This window comes from Calidris pugnax, unplaced genomic scaffold, assembly GCF_001431845.1.
Source record: "Calidris pugnax isolate Ruff unplaced genomic scaffold, ASM143184v1 scaffold56, whole genome shotgun sequence".
NCBI classification, from domain to species: Eukaryota; Metazoa; Chordata; class Aves; order Charadriiformes; family Scolopacidae; genus Calidris; species Calidris pugnax.
This window is the reverse complement of record NW_015090839.1, coordinates 14,206,369-14,226,594: the sequence shown is the minus strand read 5'-3', so window position 1 is coordinate 14,226,594 and position 20,226 is coordinate 14,206,369. Positions and strand designations below refer to the sequence as shown.

General features: G+C 33.7%; 1 protein-coding gene across 1 annotated transcript in view; it reads right to left on the bottom strand.

Annotated features, from left to right (window-relative positions):
• RYR3 (ryanodine receptor 3) overlaps positions 1–20,226 on the bottom strand; it is a 210,802-nt gene that overhangs the window by 28,034 nt on the left and 162,542 nt on the right. The window contains exons 67-76 of the mRNA XM_014941650.1: positions 18,926–19,166; positions 17,362–17,449; positions 17,157–17,249; positions 12,426–12,440; positions 9,235–9,405; positions 8,758–8,817; positions 7,526–7,657; positions 6,124–6,236; positions 2,094–2,190; positions 368–477 (exon numbers count right to left, since the gene is read on the bottom strand). Coding sequence (XP_014797136.1) covers positions 368–477; positions 2,094–2,190; positions 6,124–6,236; positions 7,526–7,657; positions 8,758–8,817; positions 9,235–9,405; positions 12,426–12,440; positions 17,157–17,249; positions 17,362–17,449; positions 18,926–19,166 — 1,120 coding nt within the window. The remainder of the gene's footprint in view (positions 1–367; positions 478–2,093; positions 2,191–6,123; positions 6,237–7,525; positions 7,658–8,757; positions 8,818–9,234; positions 9,406–12,425; positions 12,441–17,156; positions 17,250–17,361; positions 17,450–18,925; positions 19,167–20,226) is intronic.

Genomic DNA, 20,226 nt, shown 5'->3' with positions numbered 1-20,226 from the left:
GAATAAAATGTAATGAATACCAACAAAAAGAACACAAATCTATTACCAGTAGAGACCAGGGGAGGGTACTCTGAATGAACCAGCAGTTCCTGTAGACTTTATATTTCTGTGAGAATTCATGCTCTGTTATTTCTGTATTGGGTATTTACCAAGCTTTTAAAACGTCAAAAATAGTCAATATTTGTCTCAATATAAAGGTTATACCAAGTTTAAATACATGAAAACTCTAATGAAACTGAGAGGCAAAAAAGTGTTCACCATGCACAATAATGAACTGCACTTGTGTTAAATCATCTCTGTAATGTTATTAGAAATTCAATTACTGTGTGCATTTACTCAATGTGCTTTTCAATACAGCTCTTTTTACCTTCTTTCTGTGAGAGCACTGCGACTAAAATAGAGGATAATCTGATGAAGTGGGTCAGGCTGTTTTTTCTCAGTCTCTTCCTCTTCCTCTTCATCTTTTTTTGGAGGTGTCTGTCTCAAGATTTATATCAAAATATACACATTAAGCTTTGTGAGTAAGAAAAAAAATGAATAATTAAGCTTAGGAAAGGATTTCAGTAATTTTATTCTATCCAATTTGTATTAACTTCCAGTATTCATCTTATTCTGCAGCTTTCAGTATATCCTGCAACATTATGTGCCTGTATAACTCAGAAGAAGTTAGAGTACATAGTTATTATTCATATTTGATGGTAACCATTAGAAGTTTCTCATTTATGAGGTACTGGAGAATGAGACAGTGAAAATCTTAGGGAAGCCTTATTCAGCAGAAATTCTGTGTTTCCAGTGGACCAGAATTAAAAGAAAATCCCAGCTCAATTCTTTAGCAGGAGAATTATTGGCAAATTGAAAATCCCAGCTCAATTCTTTAGCAGGAGAATTATTGGCAAATTGAACTATTTTTATTAATATCTTCAGATATATCCTATTCAGACTACTGTTTGCTACAATACTTTCATATTTCTACTTAACCTTGATTTAATAAATGTAAGGACTGCTCTTATTGTCAACTTCAAACATTTTTTGGCAGTTTGAAACATAACATAGCCAGCACTGGCAAAAGAGCAGCATATCACCTTAACCTCACTTGTGTTATCAATCCTTTGTAGGGCTTGTAATTATTATAGAATTATTGTAATTATAGTAATAATTGTAATTACAGGAGTTCAATTTAATTCTCTAGTAAATTTGAAAGAATTGTAATCACTGTTTTGATTAATGGCCTCATTCCTTCCTTTAGAAAGAAGCAAAGTCAAACAAATACTGTGACCATATAATTTTCCAGAGTATGAGAAAAATATATTAGCTGTAGTTTTGAAAAATCATACAACCTTCTGGGCCTTTAAAAAGCACACCATGACTGCTTTTTCTAACACTGAAGAAACTTGTGATACATCTTTATGTGATCCAAGAAGCTATATATTCATTTACGTTGTGTTTAGATACAATGGAGATTGGCCCTTTGGAAGTATTTTAGACATAGTAATTAGAGAGAGGGAAGAGAAAAAGCAGTAGGATTTCTGAATCAATATTCAGTAACAAAATGCTGAAGTTTGCCAATCACTTTTATCAAGTACAGACGTAAAATAAATTTTTGCTGAATATGGCTGCATATATTTACTTTTCCTTATGATGTATCAACACGAAAACAGCAAAATTAACTTGTATCAAAGCTGAAAATGTTAAAATTAAATATTATGCATCAACAAAAAATTTAAAAAGGGGAAAAGGATCAATTGTATCAAGCTTTAAAAAACTAGTAAATAAAATATAGGAACATAGGAATTACCATAATGACAAAAAGAGTCTGACAGTTCATCTAATCCATTTCTCTTACTAAGAATGAGTATCACATACTTCGTTTGGAGGCATAAACCACCTTAATGCACTTCAGTGTGCATCACGGGACAAATGTCCTTTTGACCACAGCAGAAAATGATCTTATGCCCTGAAGCATAAGGATGAATATTTTACAAGTTTATGCATAAGCATACAGTACACAAAAGTTAAATCTAGGTTATAATAGATACATAAAATATACACTACAGTGGGCCCTGAAAAATATGCCCAATTATATCAGTACTTACAGCCAAATCCTGAACTAGTTTCTCCTCAAATGAATATTCCTCTGTTTCTATCCAATAGTTCTGATAGCCATGGAGGAAGAGGTTAATAGAACGGTGCCTGGGGGGGTTGTGAAAGTGAGATCAAGAGGGGTAACGGAACATAGTAAAACAGCTCGTGTGGTTAATGATTAGTAAGGATACGTATTTGTACAATTCTGATCCTCTGATTGGTCAGTGAAACAAAATGCAAAACATAACTAACATTCAGTGATAAATCTGCATGTACCTTTGAACATTCTTACTGTATTTTTATACATATATGTATACATTACTTTTGTTTTGAGGGTATTGGGAGTGCTAATATACGTTATATGTGAAACCGCAGGACTGGAACCTTAATGCAAGCATGGGAAAAAATACACACTTGAACAGACTGAGACTGAGTGGGTGGGATTTACACCTATGAGATGCAAACCTAGTTTACTAGATTTAGGACATTGAGACAGCAGAAGTTGGCCATCAACACAAAAATAATTATCCAGTGCTTTCCAGCATGTTATCTACAGACAACCATTGCCACCTTTCACATAGAGAAGTCTAACCTCATCTTCATTTCTATCAGTTCTGAATCAGGGCAGTGTTAATGTGTCCTCAAAGAAACTGGATTAGAAATACACAAAACCTGTTCTAGAAAATGACCAATTTTAGAAAACTCTTAGGCATATTTATTGCTACTACACAGAATTCATTAATTTAACTTTCCACAGAAAATACAGTTCATGGCAATAAGATTACACATAACAATGGCAAAACCGTTCCATCTTTACATTAAATTGGGGAAAAATTTTGTTTTGAGGTGCACTACATGAGGTTACAAAACTTGTTTCACACAACTTTTTAATTTACTTTTATCTTGCACCACTAACACAAGCTATACAAATTGGCTGTATATACTATGACTGTTTAAATAGTCTGTGCACATGAATTATTATTATACAATGGAATAGCTATTGAGCAAACCTTCTAGGGTCTCCTGCTGGCACTGGTGCCATTTTATTATCAAATTTCAAAAACTGACCAATCAGAATCCCCTCTGAAAATTGTACAAATTCATGTTTCATGATAACGTCAAATCATGGCTGGGAAGGAATAAGTGTGCGCATAAGGAAGAGGCTCTCCACAAGTTACATTACCGTTAACTTGAGTATAAGCCTGTCATACTGAGTTTTTTCATGTACTTTTTCCAGCCAAACACGTTGAAAGGTGCTCAGGAAGAAATTGCTAATTTTGTGTCTGAAGAAAAGCATATAGGTTTTCATTGAAGAAAGGTACAAGTTAAATTCAATAAAGTAGTCAGAAAGAATGTATTTGTAAACTGTGTATGAAAAATTGCCATGTACAACTTTGCTGCGTCTATGTGCATATACAGATGACAGACAGTAAGACAAATCTTTTACAAACCAATTTCCTTAAAACATCAAACATAAAAACACACATCTCAGAGAAAACATTTATCACATAAGACAGTTTTTCAGAGCCACGTACATTCATTAAACACAGAACATGAAACATTAGTGTTTCCTAACTGATTTTTTTTCCTTGAAAAATACAAATATTTTACAATACCACCATTTATTTTGTATCTCCAGGCACTTCTCAGGAAAGGGAGTACTTGGAATATTTACATTAGAAGTTATAGTAATTTTTCTATGATTTAACAAACACCTGCACATCAATAGACATTTCAATGTCTGAAATATCTTGCTGGAATTCCTAAAAGCTGATACACATAAGGATGCATTTTGAAGAAAATTAGATTAAAATGTGAGATTAACATTAAATTATATTGAAAGCCATCAAAATCTCCAGAAAATTTTCAAAAGAAAGAGCTCATTATTCACTGAAGATATTAATCTTCTGTAGGATAAATGAAACGGTACCGCCATTATGTTTGCTTACTGCCCTTTAAATTGATTCTAGATCAAATTTAGAACTAATGCTCCCAATATAAAGCTGCAACTCCAATAAGGAAATATACAAGGTAAGAAGAGCTGCATTTGAAACTCTAGTTCAAAGGGATTTACATAACTCCTAGAATTAATCATACCCCATTTGAAATAATCTCCCAAGGGTTCAGAGATGTCTTAACAACACAATCAATTTTAATGATGGAGATAGTTATAGGTGCACAATAGTGTGATAGCCTTATTTTCCTGTCAGACTCCTATGATTTATCTAGGAAAAGTATGTGCCTATAAACTAATTAATTTTAAAACTTTATTTGGCATTTATTGATTCAGCAATGTACCTAAAATCCCTGCTCATTGCAGGGGGCTTTGACTAGATGACCTTTAAAGGTCACTTTGAACACAAAGTCATTTCAAGATTTTATGATTTTAAGTCCAAATTGCTTTCTTTTTCACTCTTGCCTATTTTGAAGTACAGACACCACAATTAATTGGCTAAAATAATTTTATGAGAGTTCATTTTTAGAATTTAAAAGATGAAGTAACTGGACAGATTTGCCCCACATTCATATTTGTATTAGGAGTAAACTCCACCACAAAATCTACCATAAAGTTCAAGAAGAACCAGCCTCAATCATTTTAACATAGAAAAGTTTTTAATGAAAATTACAGATAATGTAAATGTTCTACTTCAATGAGTATTACTCTGTATTTTCTTCAGAATGAAAATACAGATTCATAACCCATTTCATCCCCTGGCAAGTGTTCCATCAACCTCAAAAATAATAAAAGTGTTTTTTTAAAAGGCAAAACCAAGATGAACCATTTTTAACATTTGGGTTCTCACGTACATTCTAAACATATTAATAATTTATAAATTCAGAATATGGTTGCAAAAAAAAAATATGCTATACTGAAATAGGTGCTCTTCATACCACTTCCTATTGTTTTTCAAGCATAAATCTTGAAGAGGAAGTGGTTGATATCAGCCAGTTTGTTCTTATGTTGTACTTAAACTTTTTCATTTCTCTGGTTCTTTAAAGATTGCCTGGTGGTAGTATGACAACTTAGAGAAGTTATTATAGTCTAGAACTACTTCCTTGTAAAGGAAGGATGTGTGCTTTTTATAGTATAACTGGCTTTTTATTTGTCTTGTGCAAACCTAATATTCTTCCAATATGTTAGTGGCACAACTACAGACCTGTAGCTGACATCAAGCATGTAGACTGGCTTTAATAAAGGCATTTAAAAATGCAGTGCAACTCCTCTGTTAAATACTTTGCAAACAATCTTTGAACAAATATATTAAACACGAAAGGTGAAAAAGTGCAGAAGAAGGTGAAAAGCAAACTTAATTAAAGATGTGATTAGGCTGTATTTGAATAAAACCCAGTTTTGTTGAGAAGGAACAGGTTAAAGGAAATAACCCCAATGTTGCATGGTCTTAGTATTCTGTATAAAGCAGTAAATTGATCCAGGCACAGGATGCACTTTATCCTGGACTTTATGGTATCTACATTCAATTGCAGTGAGAAGCAGAGCAACACCCAAGCCCAAAATACCATTTGGCACTGCTCTGCCTCAATAGCCATTTAAATGCATTCAACATTCTGATGTGGTAGCCAAAGATTGCCTCAGACAAGCCACAGAGCTTGAAGTTTTCATGCAGTAGGAGAGGAATGGCCATACAAAATTTAAAAAAAAAGAGAAAAGAATACAAACACAGGAGAATAAATAGCAAAAAGGGCAACCAAGCAGAGGCAAAAAAGGGACAGAAACAGCAACATCTTAACAATTTTCACAGTTGACCTGAGGAACTATACAGAGTAACAGTTGACAAAAATGAAGCGTTTTGGGTTTGAAGCAGTGTAATTCCTATGGTCTTTCCTCCCTCGGGTTATTTGTCACAAGACAAGTATTTTGCTCCTGTGAGGAATTAGCTGATAACAAACCGACTCCTCTGTCTCTTAAACAAAATTACATGGGACTAACAACCAACAAACTTGTAGGTATACACACAAGCAATATTTGCACCCAGAAATGTAAATAAAAGTTATGAAAAAATAAACCTTTAAGTTATTTACCTTGGCAGGTTGTATAACGGTGCCATTCTGAAACATGCAACAACAGCCCTTTTGCGTTGTTTTGACAGAAGTTTGTGCCAAACAGCTTTCTTTGATCTCAGTGGCTGTTCAACCTGTGGGAAAATACCATCTAGTAGACACAATAGAAACTCTTCAGCTTTTATTCAATGATTTCTTTTTAGCTAGTGGCTAATACAGTATGCAAATTAGAAAATACTACAAACGCTCCCCACCATGTGAAAAAAAAAATAATGTTCTTTTGGGGTTTTTTCACAGAATCACATGGGGTTGGAAAGGACCTCTGGAGATCATCTAGTCCAACTCCCCCTGACAGAGCAGGTCCACCTAGAGCAGGTTGCACAGGAACTTGTCCAGGCGGGTTTTGAATGTCTCCAGAGAAGGAGACTCCACCACCTCCCTGGGCAGCCTACTCCAGTGCTCTGCCACCCTCAAAGTAAAGAAGTTCCTCCTCATGTTTAGGTGGAACTTCTTATATTCAAGTTTGTGCCCATTTCCTCTTGTCCTATCCCTGGGCACCACTGAAAAAAGACTGGCCCCATCCTCTTGACACCCAACCTTAAAGTATTTATAAGCATTGATTAGATCTCCCCTCAGCCTTCTCTTCTGCAGACTAAAAAGACCCAAGTCTCTCAACCTCTCCTCATAAGGGAGATGCTCCAGGCTCCTAATCATCTTTGTAGCCCTCCGCTGTACCCTCTCCAGTACTCCAGATGCAGCCTCACCAGGGTGGAGTAGAGGGACAGGATGACCTCCCTCGATCGGCTGGTCACACACTTCTTGATGGACCCCAGGATGCCATTGGCCTTCTTGGCCACAAGGTGGCTCATGGTCATCCTGTTGTCCACTAGGACTCCCAGGTCATGTGAATGAATTTCTGTGCTGTAGCACTTGTGAATGAAATGGATTACCTTTACATGGGAAGAGTACAAAAACCTTTTTGTACTAAATTGTATCATTTGAATGAATAGGACACGAACTCAAAAGTCGCTACAGCATCCCCAGGTGAAGAAATAGTAGATGGGCTAAAACCAGTACTTTAAAAATAAGTGCACATGTAAGCATCTTTTCCTAAAATTACAGATTTTTCAGCTACTGAATTGTGATGACTTGTATCCTATGCTTCTTGCAACTGTTCACTAATTTTTGAAGAGGCAAATACATCCCAAGTTTCCCCTCAGGCCAAATTGAGGCACTTCAAAAGATTACATGAAAAACTTCGCATATATACACACCTGTATGTGCGTGTGTGCACGCTTGCGCAAAAATAACTTTTATCTGGAAACTTTAATAATGACACTCACAGAAGTTGAAATAATCTCTACAAGGAAAAAAACCTCATACTACCTTAAAACAAACACAGTATAGACATTTAACTATTTACCTGTTCCAGATGATACAGAGCAGCTGATATCCTCTGCACACGTTCCACATTTTTCTCAGGGTCAGTAGGTTCATCACTCTTCAAAATGTCTTTGTACAGATTTAACTGCCATTTGACAGCTGGATCATCAGACTGAAAACCAACATATTTTGTACGTAAGCTGCTGAATGAAGATACTGAATTTGACTATCACTACTATTATTCTCATGGTATAATAAAGAATGTTATAGATACTCCCACATCCTCTCTCCCCTTTTAGTCAACATTTACTAGCTGCTTAGAAAAACAGCATTAGATTCTGTATACTGTTGGGTAACTGAACTCAATTCCTAAGCAACATTCTGTATTTTCACTTCATGAAACCAAATAAATCACCCTGGGACTTCTGTATCCACTTAACTGCATTGAAAATAAGGAAGCACATTTAGTACCGGAATTGAGTTCAACTCTTTGCAGGACACCTGTACTGACACTGGAAAGCTATTTTATGGAGTCTATAAAAGACAGCTGGAATTTCAATAGGTGAAGAGTTACAGCCAAAGGTTTTAGGTTTCTTGCAAGACAGAAAGAGGAAAAACTCATTAGAATTACTTAGTGTGTCCAATATACATTTATGTAAGCACAAGTTTATAGCAACCAGACAGTCATCTCCCATGACAGATAAATTAGTTATTCCTACTATGTTCAAAGACTGTAGGCAATGATCTAAATTATTTATTATTTACAGAATGATGAGGACTCCATCTTAGTATCAACTTTGACATTGTATTCAGCATATAAATAGTAGGAACATGAAAGTGCTTGTAAAACTCTTAACTGTTAAGAGGACACAAGCTTTTCTTAGTTTGTCACAGTGACTCTAAAATGCATGTATTCTTAGAAATACCATTTAGTCATTAGTGCAAGTTAAGCTCAAGAAGAGAAGCTGAAATACTATAGTTTTAATTTTATTTTCTTCTTGGATTGATTCTAAGTAATTATAGTTTTTAAAATACCAACATCTCAGTTTTTTATACTTGTCCTATTCTGTAGGACTTCCTGAAACTTGAAGATACCAGACAAAGCTACCAATATACTAATTATTATCATGAAAAAACTATGAAGAAAAAAATGTTAAAATGTCTATTCTTCTAATAGCTTTTCACATTTTTTTAATGTATAACAATAAACAAAACTTTGTGACTTCTATGTTTTAAATGTGCACATTTTTAAGACAGATTTTTGTATATTACCTTTTCCTGCAAATGTAAGTTGTTACGTAAATGTTCTTTGACTTCCTCATCAGTGTCCCTCTGTAGAAAGGTAAAAGTATTTTTCAGTTCAGATTAAGATTCATCTCATAAGAACATACACAACATAGAACAGCTATTATTTTAATACTAAAACTTAACCTCTTTTGTTTTCAAAATATGTATGTTATGAGAATGGCCTGGGACAAAGGCTTTCTTTAATTTTGACGACAAAAGAAGGATTACACTGAAGAGAATTGAAGCTAACTAATGGTATTTCAGTATTTAGTCCCAATGAATATGTATATGTAAAAATGTACATACTGCTTTTTCTTGTGAAAGCACAATTAGCAGCTATAATTGCTTACAGTACATTGATATATTTAATTATACTGACTACTCAGGTACCCATGCCTCCAAGTTTAGTTTATAAAGTTCATCTTATTTTGCATTAAAAACTATTACAAAGGATACACTTACATGGCTGTATCTAGTCTTAGCCAAAGAGATGAGCTCTTGATCTCCAGGAGTGCACATATTCAAACCAATAGGAAGCATCTTTTTAAGTGCAGCTACAATCAAGGATGTTTGTATGGAGTACAAATCCCCTCTACGTTTTGACTTCTTTCTCTCTTGATCTTGTCCTCCAGACTACAATTAAAAAGATAGAAATATAAATGACTGTAATTCTCTGATCACACACTTTTCCAACACGCTCTTCCCCTAATGGTCCAAGGAAATTATGTTCCTGACGTAGTACAATTAATTAAAAATGCTACGTTAGAGGAAGGGTGTACAGTGTTGAATGGGAAATGTAAAGGAACACTTTTGGTGTGTGCCAATGCCGAAATTGCAGTAACAGCAATATTTTAATAGCAATAACATACTTTTGTGTGCATTCATACATGTGAACCTAACTGTATTTTCTCAATCTTACCTCTCAAATCACAAATAACCCTAAAATTAAAAGTTAAGTCAGTCTCAGGGAACACTAATAGATCTCAATGTTACTGAGACAAATTCAGGATGTTCACATTTTTGTTACAACCTTACATAAACACAGTTATCCAAGACCTGAACGAATTAATATTGTCTGATTTGTCTCAACTGAAAAATACCAGTACCTAAAAGGCTTTGATTCAATGCAATAAAATGCCAGTGAATTAGTGCCTCTGGGAAAAGCACTGCTCTTAGGCTAAAATATGTAACTCTGGGATGAAAAATTAAGTCTTTTGCAACTTTGGAGATCATGAGTAATAGGAAAAGGAAAACAAGAGAGACAGAGAAGTAAACAGCACAACAGAATAACATCTGGCCGATCTTACAACAGACATTGTACAACATTATTTCACACACATTTTTTCATTTATGAGACGGCGAACCAAACTCTTTGTAGCAGACCCAGATATTTAATGAACATGTAGTAAACAAAAACAACATAACAATAGCCCAGTTCTGAATTCTGTACCTAGAATAAACTCCTACTGCACTCAAGGGAGTTTTGCCTCAGATAAGATTTCAGGACTAGGCCTCCAGGCTTATACAACACTACAAAATAGCAAATGCTTGCATTTAACCCTCCACATCCTTTTCCCTCTGTCAATTAAGTTTTACCAACTACTGTTTTTATAATGTATTGTGTAGTTCCACATTAGGATTCACATGCAGAATCCATTGCAATCCATTATTTACCAATTATTACCACACTATATCACAGTAATCACTGGAAGGAAAAATGGCAGGTGCACATATTCTACTCAGTGGTAAATTTGGCAAATTCTGTCTTCTAGATGGTGAATCTCTGTGTATGTAGCTGGTGTTGAGCTTTTTGCCAGTCAGAGGGAACACACAATGGATGTGGCTTCCTTTCTTAAGGAACTAACAATTGCAAGAGAGTACTTTGCCTCAAAGCTTTGCTTTTGGAAGTGCCTTAGAAATAGCAGTGATGTAATGGCTATAATAATGATATTATTTGTACTCTAAGTTGACAGCAGACAAACAAATCCCACAATGTATCACTGTATCCCAGTGGCGTCACTATGCATCTTAAATAAGAAATACCAAAATACGTAATAGATATATTTTAAAAAAAAAAAAAGAAAAAGGAAACGAATGAGAGATACTGGCTCACTTTTCTGCATCTATATGCTCGAGGACATTTTACACATCCAATTTTTTTTATTTTCATTTCAGATTAATAACTAGGTATGAACAAGATAGGTGAACCTTAAAATGGGAACATTTTTTAAACATTAAAAAAAGATCCATTCTGCCTTTGCCATCAAACTCTGCTGTCTGTGAATTCACAGCTCCTGCTGGTAAATGTGGAAGTAGAGCCACAGACAGGAACCTAAATGACAAAAAATGATGCCTCTTCCAGTTCTATTATGCATCTATATGAGCGAACACAATACCTTCATTTAATATGTAAAGAGAATTAAATTGGATATATTTGCCTAAACAATTAACAGTGTTAAAAGGACCTCAACAAGACGAATGATACAATCTAGTTCCCTAACAGCACTCAATGATCTTACTTGACTGAGGATTTAAAAACACAAATGGATATTTCTTCAACAAATATATACAGAAAAAGAATTACAGAATCTCCAGTAGATTCATAATAAATAAATATACAACATCATAATTACATATACAAAAGAATAAATAATTTATTTACACTAAAAAAAAAAAAATCAGCTAAAACTGGTTATGATGGAATTAATACTTAATACAGTATTTTCAACCCTCCTTAAATCTTCAATTTTCTGAGATTATCATGACAGCATTCATTAAATCCTACAATGTATAACTGGGGAAGTTTGACAATAGCAAAGTGGGAAATCAGGTCTATTAGTTCAATGCAACTGCTCACTTTTTAACTTATGCCTTCAATTTAATTCATTAAAAACTCTTCACAGCATCATGTGTGCTTTTCAGCACACAGGCTGAATGGAAAGATGAAAAGATTTTATGCTGCATTTTCTGCTCATTTTGTTTGACCAATGAAGAACACACCTTAGGTTGAAAAGTACTCATCTATATTAGAAATTCATACTGAAAAAAAAAAGAATGATGCCAAGGAAGGTGAACTATGGTTCACTGGAAAGAAAGAACGTTTTGAATACATCAAATACATAAAAGAAGCAAGTATTATTCAAAAGCTTTGTAATGCCTCACATCTTTCATACAGATCATTTTAATTTTGGAAAAAGGTAGGATTTGAACTCTACATATTATTTAAATTTATCGGTTCTAATACAATCTTCTATTCATCTACAGAGAGGGTATAGGTTATAGCACATTTCTCCCGTGTATTTTTATTGAGTATCATAAGCAAAACACGTTTCTGATGACTCTACTTAAGCATTGCTTTAATATACTAGCAAAAAAATCAGAATGCAGAAAGACAGCAAAGGCAGAATGTACATCTAAAACAATTACAAAAGGTAACTTTACTATATTTTCACGTTAAGCAATATGCGGGAGTCCCAAAGGGAATTTCAGCTGCTCTGGTCAAATACTGACACTTTAACTTGGAGAAAATTTATAGGAGGTGGAACCTGGACCTTCACTTTGTGACGCCACTGCTATGATCAATGGAAAGAATGCTTGGAGCCTCATCATCTCTAAATCTAAAACAAAGACACATCATGCACTTTGACCTGTACCTTTACTTGCATGGCCTGTATGAAAGAAAAATAAAGGGAAAGAAACATAAGTAAGAGATGAAAAGATGGTAATTTTACAAGTTAGTAATAAACTTACTCAGCTTTATCAGGACAATAAAATATAAGTTTGTAGCTAAAACTATAGACTGTAAGATCATAATCAAGTGAGCTCCTAGTGAAATAATTTTTATGCAACTTAATCCTTATTAAATGATTGAACTTATTTATCTGTTGGTACTTAGCACTACCATTTGTGTGTACATAAGGGAGTACATCTATTAAGTAAGCACATCAGTATACTGATTACTGCATCTTTTCCCAATATTATGAAAAGGAGGAAGGTGTCTGGAACTCTGGATAGTCCAATAGCAAAAAATATTCACATTTTCACCAAAGTAGCTCTTTCTACCTCTTTTCCCCATCAAAATATGATAGAAAAAAATTATGTTTAGAACTAGAAATCAAACTATCATTCTGAAGATGCAGCATTTAATTTATAGATGTATTTTCCCATTGCATAGGCTCATTACTGTTTTTAAGACAGACTGAGAAAGAACTTGATTTAAGCACTTATTTCTCAGCAGTACCATTTTGAAAATGCTCTTATAAACTCAACCATAACTCTCATACATACACAGGTTTTTTTCCTGTTTATTATGCTAATACCTTAAATACACTTAAATAAACATGTATTCCATAGTCAACACTATATTATCCCTGTGTCAGGCAATCTTAAGAAGATAACAACAAAACCATGTAGTTATGGTAAAACAGCAAAAAAAATTCAACTGTTACGCAAAAGAATCCTTGTCCAGGCATGGGAAAATACTATAGGAAACTGTTAGTTAAAAACAAAGAGAAAAACCATACAAACAAACAAGCCCCCTCCCTCCCCCCATGATACCTTTAATAGTAACTTTGTTTTCTTGTGATACTTGAATTGGCGTCAAAATGTTTAAGCCAAGCTATTATTACAATCTCTTTTTATATCTTACTACATTTATATCACATAGTGAAGAAAAACAGCTACAAGTCAAGAAAGACTGACAGATTTATCATCAAATTAAGTGTTAAGCACCTCAGAATCTTCAATACCTTACTCAGAAAAATAGCAAACTTTAATTGAAAATTTCCATTGTGTGAAATATGTAGAGGCTGCACAGACATGGCTCAGCAGATACATACCGAAGGTAAGTAAAGACAACACATTAATTATATTTCATTTATTAGAGATGACCATAAACATAATCCAATTATGACTTACCATAGAATATCTAAAGGAAATATTTTCTATGCAATTGAAATAGTCCCAAAGAAGAGATCTAAAACTCTTGCAGAAAATACTAACATGAAATCCTCTAATTATCATAAATGTGCAAATATGTATTACATATTATAAATGGACACAAACCACAATGTTACTTCGCAATAAAAACTTGGATTTTATGAGTGCCTTGAACTTCTATAATAGGTCTAACCAAACGCTTTTTAAAAATACACACAAAAAATTGATAATGAGGACCAGTTAAATAAACCTTCAGGATATGCAACTGTTTAGCAACTGAGGTTACATATCCAGCCACACATTCATTTAGATTCCAAAACTTATAGAGAAAAATTGCCCACATATGTATTACACATTTATTATGTACATGTGAATGTACAGTTTAGTATTTTATATCAATTAACTGTAAAACATACTAGGACTTCATTGCAATTTAATCAAAATGCTATTTTATCAACAAACCTATGAAAGGTTCAAAAATAACAGATTATTGGAGTTCAATGTGCTTAAATTCTCCATTTCAACACTTCTATCTGTTATTTCAATGCAATCTAAATTACCAGTCTCTCTCAGACTGCAAGTTCTCTAACTTACCATTCCCCTCCGAGCAATCTGCTGCCATTTTTTTAGAAAAGAAAAATTAAAAAACTTGCTCAGCTGTTAATACATTTATTTGAGAAAATATTAACAAAGTTAATATTATATACTCAAAATACAACGGGTACTCAATCAATGTATTGATTGTAATGATGAAACATTTGTTACTGCTGCTATCAACTACGAATTAATAATGTAATCCTAATCCTTCATACTCTGCATATTTTTTTTCTGCATATGGCACGTAAAGATATAGAACCTTCCATACATGATATCATCCCTTAACACACTAGTACTACCACAAATCTTATATTTTAGGAAGAACACTAAGATTCTGTCGTAAAACAGACAGTTCTCTACAGGAATCTGAGATCAGCACTTACTGATCTTACTTTAGTAGGGCCTTACTCCTACTAAAAGACCCAAAACTATTCTGCCTTTGGCCAAATGTTAATAGTCAATATTCATATTCACAGTTATCTATACAGTCTCATACTTGATAAATATTGGATATGACTGCTTCTGCTAAAAATAATGTGAATAAAGAGGGAAGTGCTAATTATTCTGTTAGCATACTCCTTCCTGACCTGACTGCTAATAGTAAAGCAAGAAATTATATAAATAATGTTCCCTAATGTAACAGCCTCTAGTGATTGTTCTTTGAGAATATAAATAAGTATCAAACCTTGTAAGAAACCCTGAAATTCAGTTACATATGAGAATTTCTTGCTTGTTCTAAGTTATGCAGTCTTAAAAAAAATTATTCAGATCTGAATGCATGGTTTCAATAATGTGCTGGGTTTAGATCACTCTCATTATATATTATTAAATGTTATCAATTTTCTGCTTAGAAACCAGAAATGGAAAAACAATATAGCACTTCTAAAAGATGTCTTCAGTATTCTATCCTGGTATTTAAGTCATCATGAAACAAATGTCTATCTAAATGATCAGCTGTTCTGCAATCACTTCTGCAGCTACAGTACCATATTAATAAAATATTCAGTCATCAACAATACAATCTTTTATTTCTTCTTATATTAGCAATAATGATGCACAGTGTTCTTGAACACTACGATTTCATATTAATATGCTTACAAAAAAATTACACGCATATAAAAAAAAAATTATAATCTCATGGTACTGTATACCCAGATGAAGAAAAGTGCATTTACGTACGCATCTACATCCCTGTTCCATATATTTAAATATATACAGCAAGTATTTGGAAATGTAATCTCAAAACAAAACTCTCTCAAATTTGGGTCATGTAACTTCTTGATGTTAAATTCCCGTGATTTTATCCAAAATGGAGCAGTATCAGGGACACCTATTCTTTATTTTCTAAAGATTTGTTTTGTCATTCCTGCCATGCCAGACGGACTAAAATGTAGCACTAACAGTTTATATCATATTACCCTATTATCTATACTGCAGTGAGACACAATTTAGATTAAATATGAATCCCCTGATTCTAATCTATCATGTGTTTTAAAAAATACACCTAATTCTTGGTGCCTCAGGCCAATTCTAACATAAAAATGTTGAAGTTTGTGTATTAAATGTATGTGTAGTGATTGCCCTGTGACAAGAGTACAGGGCTACATGTTAGACTCTGTTATTGTGCAACTGATCATCAAATAGCCTGGACTGTTCCCACTACGTATCTGGCTAATGAGGGTAATACAAACATTTCAATTCTATCACACAATTTCAAGGAGCTGCATCTTGAAAACAAGAACACACATTGAAAATTTCATTTTCTTCAAATATGGAATTCTCTGTATAGCTTGAATTGCTGTTCAGTGCCGGTCATGAACTAATGACAAGCAGAAAATCTGTTATTTTCGCTTGTAAACTTTCCAATATCAGGGTGCGACTTAACCAAATTTCAGAATTTAACATAATACAACTAAAAGAAGAAAAAATTTTTTAAGAGAATTAAGAAATGTAATGGCCCATCTTATCTGACTCTCTGTTGTCTGAAGTTGGACTTCCAGCAGCTAGGTTACAATCAAATGTAGTGAAATACAAAACAAAAAACCCCAGCACTTCCTCTGCAACAATTTCAAAATAGGATTACTCCAAACACATTACAAATATGAATAAAACAAAGGGTTCTTTGCTACATTTACTAACAATAATTTGGAATTATTCTTCAACTGGCTTGAGTTGCATAACACAATCTCCGTCAGTTAATGTCAGTGTGTCATTTTTTACTTTGACAACATGCATTTTCTCTATTTTACAAGTAACAAAAGCAACTTTCCAGCCATCATGTCAGCACCTTTTTATATTGAAAATGAGCAAAAAAGAAATAAATGTGGTCATTATTAAGAAACAAGAGAAACAGTGCACATGTGGCACGCTATACGTATGAATAAAGAGGTATATGCAAAGACATCATTCCTCCATCAAAGCTGACAGAACAATACAGATTGATGTCCACAAGAAAAAGATCAGGCAACAAAACAACCAATGTTTCTTCACTTGCTTTTATAAAAAAGTTATTTTTATAACCCTTCTTTTTTTCCTGAAAGATCAACACCCATATATTTATGTTATATATTACAACCCATATTCTCTCATATATTTTACTTTTTCAAATCAAGACTTTTATTTTAATCTTGTATCTTTTGATTACTTAGCAGACACTTAATAAGTAACTCTAAGGTACATAGTCTGTATTTTGCATAGTAGTTGTCATGACTATCATTAAGAAGCAAAACTATTTTTTGTTTCTTCTACCACCACAACAGCTGCAATCTGAGTAGATTTTCAGAGCCTTCTTACAACACACTAAACACATGCTGAAGACTTAACTGATCCATAAGTTTTTATTAACTTACTTTAGACATCTTGCTCTTGGTGTCTCCTGTTAAAAATGCCAAATTGTTGATTTCATTCTGAATCACAAAATTTTGTTCTTCCCTTTTGAAATTCTAAAGATGAAAAAAAGAAACCACAAGCCAAAAGAAGTTTAATTCATCTGTGTGTACCACATTTATATGAAAAGAGAATGAAATGGAAGAAAAAGCATACATCTTATCTTACATGTGATTTACACCACAGGATAAAAACTTCAGCTACCATTCGAAAGAGTTCATCAGAATCTGCATCTGGTTTCTTTAGCCAATTGGCTCTGATTACAAAAAAAAGAAAGAGAAATTTAAAATAAGACACTTAAGACAACTGAGTATAGCAACCTCTGTTTAATAGATCTGGTTACATTTGTATAGTTAATCTTGAAATTTAATGAGAAGCACTTCAGCTTTCCATGACCATGGTTAGAGAGACCATTTTTCATAGCAGTTTAACTTATCTCCAACAAAACTCCTAATTCTTGGCTACCTGCTCCTCCTCCCTATGGTGCCAACCCATGTTTTTGTGCCTATTCTGTGAACCAGATTAGAAAAAACAGACCTGACTGAAAAGGAAACCCTTTTCTCTGATTATTTCTCTATTTATCTTTTCTTTTTCATAATAAAACTTTGTTATCAGAATTTTGTGTTGATTCAAAAGAGAACACTATAATGGAGAGAAGAGGAACAGGGAAATGAATGAGTGGGTAGAACTGTAAGGACTGACTGCTTCAATTGGTTTATTTTTGTAATCCAGGAACTAATACAACTTCAGTCTGGGTCTTGTCCGCAAAAGGATGCTCAGAAAATTTGGGCAAATGAACTAGCAGATGCAACGCTCTTAAATGTCTCTAAATTAAAATGACCATACATGAAGTCGGCATCTGATAGCAGACATGGAAGTAATTATTACACTATAAATTACGCTTATTAACTCTATCTTTCTAGTTAGATTTCTCCACAGCCCAGTTAAATATTTTTTAAAAATCTGAAGTGCTTCCTTGCCAGCAAGGTCTGGCAGAGTAAAACCATGACTTCATCCAGAAAAAGCAAATAATTCTCAGTGTAAACTGGTTCACAGTATAAATGATCATGCATACAATGTAAATGCTCCTAATTAGCCCAATATGTACTATCAACTAAAAAATATAAGTGGACAATGATTGTGCACAGAAGAACAATGTTTTCAGGACAGGATTAAGATATTGTAGATACTGAGATGCTATAAATACTTCAGGCAATCTTCTGGGACAAAGGAAAGGAAAAATGTAGGCACAGAATAATCCTTCAATAAACGGTTGAGGAGAAAAACTTCTGGTAATTCCACCTTTTATTTCCGTCTTACAAAAACAACACAAAAGATTAGTATCTTTGTGGTATTATCTACAATAGGATGATTCATTTGAGGCAAAACAGGTTTCAGCCATTCATTAACAGTTAAGGCTTTTAGCCATTTTTTAATTTTTGAAAGGCGTATTCATTTGTAATGTGATTGGGCTGCAGCAACATATATAAAAGTCTGGTCAGGAAATGATACTGCGATAATAGTACAGTTGCAATATAACCAAATAAGCCAAATGCATGTGAGAAAAAGGCATGAATTCAAGGTAGATCACTCTAGAAGTTAAGAGTCTTAAAATATTCAGGCTCTGATTCTCAGCATAACAGTAAATGCACTGTGTTCTTTCTGCTTATCTGATCATGGATTTCAGTACGTTAATTAGTAAATATGAGTTTAATTATTAGTTCTTATTTACCTGTTGTTGTCTACATAACGTATCAACATTGGATAGAAGGCGTAAAGATCTCTGCAAAGAACAGCAAACTCATCAAGAATGAGTAGCTCAGCTTCTTGTGTGTCAGTTTTACTATCTGCTCTCAGTTGTTCCTCTTCCATCACAATCTTTATCGCTTTCTTCTTCAATTTCTCCAGTGTTGGAATGAAGTGACTTTTAAGCAGATCAGGCCTGGCTTTGCTGATGATGGGTTGAGCATAAACTATACATAAAAATATAGATTATCTAATGATTAATGCACAATTGACGCCTTTCATTGTATTAATACAAACTCTGAAGTTCTAGAAAACATAAAGGTCACAGTGCTTCATATATTTCTGGAGCATCATAAAACTATTAAGAAAACTATTAATATAGCTTTGTAACGACTGTGTGTATTGAGAGACTGAAAACTAGTTACTGGGAATTCAGACTGCAAGTATTTCAGTCTTACATCAAATTAAACCACCATGGTTTTGGCAAGCCACGTCTCTAACTTAGAACCTAAACAAAATAGAGAACAAAGTCCTTGCAAAAATACTGTTGGGGTTTTTTGGCATGTGTTTTTCTGCATACAGTGTCAGAAAATAATCAGAAGACAGCATTCTAGAAGAATGCCTTTAACTCTTTTACATTGGGCAGGCTGAAATGCAGAGAATAAATGACTAATTCAAGACCATAGATCTATTTTGTACAAGCATTAGTAATAAAATACAGATCAGCTGAGTAAAAACCACAAGAACCACACTAGTACCTTACCTCCTTATGCACATAGGCACCTACTACAAAACTGCAAGCAGTGGTCTCTACAATTAAGCAGCAAACTTCTTACTGAATTTTAATGGAACACTTGTTTATATTAAAGATATTCCAGATTTAAAATAATTCTCAAAACCCAGTAACGATGGGGCACTAAAATTTAGCAGGAAATTACCTTTACCTAGATTTTCCTGAACCACCTTATTGCGTATTATACTCTGTTTAAGAGGAATGAAAAAATTTGCATACAGTAGATTTCTTTAGGTAGCCAGCCACTAAATGTTAGTCACAGGACATTTTGAGAAATATTTCTGCTCATTTAATAGCTGGCACAGTTACTCAAGCAAAGCAACTATTTCTGAATTTGGGTTACTGGGATTATTTCATCGTATACACTTTCTTTCCCTTTTGCCCTGATATTTCATGAACAGAATTCACAGGACTTATATCCTCTAGTGCAATACTCAGTTCTTACATGCCTTGAATATTAATGGAATTCACAATTCCAAAATAAACGCTAAGGC